Source organism: Anastrepha obliqua, chromosome 6 (assembly GCF_027943255.1).
Source record: "Anastrepha obliqua isolate idAnaObli1 chromosome 6, idAnaObli1_1.0, whole genome shotgun sequence".
NCBI lineage: Eukaryota > Metazoa > Arthropoda > Insecta > Diptera > Tephritidae > Anastrepha > Anastrepha obliqua.
Genome location: NC_072897.1, coordinates 5,528,700 through 5,530,762, shown reverse-complemented (window position 1 = coordinate 5,530,762; position 2,063 = coordinate 5,528,700). Strand labels below are relative to the sequence as shown.

General features: G+C 43.9%; 1 protein-coding gene across 1 annotated transcript; it reads right to left on the bottom strand.

The window, feature by feature from the left end:
- Nucleotides 1–216: 216 nt before the first annotated feature.
- LOC129249920 (uncharacterized) lies at nt 217–978 on the bottom strand. The gene has a single exon (XM_054889585.1). It carries the CDS (start codon nt 976–978, stop codon nt 217–219), a length of 762 nt encoding a protein of 253 aa, XP_054745560.1.
- Between the last annotated feature and the right edge of the window lie 1,085 nt (nt 979–2,063).

The window sequence follows — 2,063 nt, the reverse complement described above, 5'->3', positions numbered from 1 at the left end:
TGGACGCGAATTTATTAAATTTTCTGCTTCGATCAGAAGACTTTGCAGGGTCTCCAACTGTGGCGCTCGTTCCTTCAGCGTGAACATCAAAACTCGTTTTACGCTTCTTACCATTCTTTCCCATATGCCCCCGGCAGATGGGTTGGCAGGTGCATTGAAAACCCACTCTACACCTCGAAGATCACACTCTGATTGCATACCGCTTTCAACGTTTACCTAATCTTCTTTGCTTGTGCCGACAAAATTTGTCCCCATGTCGCTTCGGAGCCGTACCGGTACACCTCTTCTGTTTATAAAGTTACGGCAGACAATTATGGCAGCATCTGTTGATAGGTCCCTAGCTAGTTCCAGGTGAATGGCTCTAATAGTTAGACATGTGAAAAGTGCAACCCAACGTTTTTCTTGATGACAGCCTATGGCTACTAAGACAGGCCCAAAGTAGTCAACGCCTGAATATGTGAACGGGCGAACGAACGGCGTAACTCGATCGCTAGGTACTTGGCCCATAAGTGGTGATTCGGGAATAGCGGATAAATTTTTACATTTCTGGCATTTAGCTTTAATTGACCTCAATAATCGGCGCACACTAGGAATCCAAAACTTTCGACGTATGGCGCACAACGCTGACTCAAAGTTGTGGTGATGAAAAAGTTCGTGATAGTGCTTAGCTACAAGACGCGATATAGGATGACTCTTTGGCAATATTATTGGTCGCTTTGTTGACATTGGTACGCATTCGGCATAGTCTATCCGACCCCCTAGTCGTATAAGGCCCTCATTGTCCAACATCGGGCTTAGCTTAAATATAGCACTGCATTTCGTAATTGGCGCACCTTTGCGCAAAGATTCAACTTCGTCAGCAAAAACATCTTGTTGTACTAATAGGCATATCAGTAATTCAGTTTGTTTGATCTCATTCGCAATAATTAACTTTGATGCATATACATTTCTACGTACGTCAACCTTACGGAATTTCATTATGGCATATCGTACCCATGTCATCACCCTTAAAAGTTTATAGTAATTTGAATACTTATGAAATGGAATTACTCTATCCGCTGACGATATCATATATATTTGCTTGGAGCGTCTCTCCTCTTGGCATTCGCTATTATCAAATTCGGTTGGCATGGCTGGCCAACTATGTTCAGGCAATTTCAAAAAAGGCGGACCATTTAACCACTTACCATTTTGAGAAAAGGTTTTTATACGTGTAGCATCATCGGCTGGGTTTTCTTTACCTGGTACCCACCTCCACTGTCTGGCTTCAGATGTTTGCAGGATCTCAGCTATACGGTGTGCCACGAACTGCTTGTAGCACCTGGCGTCAGACCTTATCCACTGGAGAACTATTTTTGAATCTGACCAAAATGTTGACTTACGCGGCTGTACGTCATGGCTGTTGATGACAGCTTCCCTCAACTTTATTCCCACGACGGCTGATTGTAACTCAAGTCTCGGAATGGACAATGGCTTCAGCGGGCTGCACCGGGATCGGCCAGCAACGAATACGATGTCTGTATTATTTGCCTGATGAATTCGCCAAAAGGCGACGGCAGCAAATGCAATCTCACTCGCATCAACAAAAATATGTAGCTGTATATCGGCATTCGGATTCAAGAATTGCACGCCATAACATCTAGGCATTTTAAAATTTTCGATAGTATTCAACGTTTTGTACCACTGCAACCACTTCTTATAAACGTCTTCGGGGATTGGCTCATGCCAATCTATACTCCTGGTCCACAGACTCTGCATCAAAACTTCTGCCCGCAGCACCAACCCACACGCGAAACCTAACGGATCAAATATAGACATAGTAACGCTCAGCATCTCACCTTTCGTTGGCCGTCTACTACAGTCTAAAACTGCTTTGGGCACTTTTGAAAACAGCAATTTGAAGAAAAAGTAATCTTTGTTTGGGTTCCAGTGCATTCCAAGCACCTTCTCGGTAGCACTTTCCCCTCGGCATATATAATTTCTTTGTTGCTTACACGGTTGCTCGTTGTGTAATACAGCTTGCAGAATGTCGCACGAATTTGACGTCAGCCCTCTTAACTGGA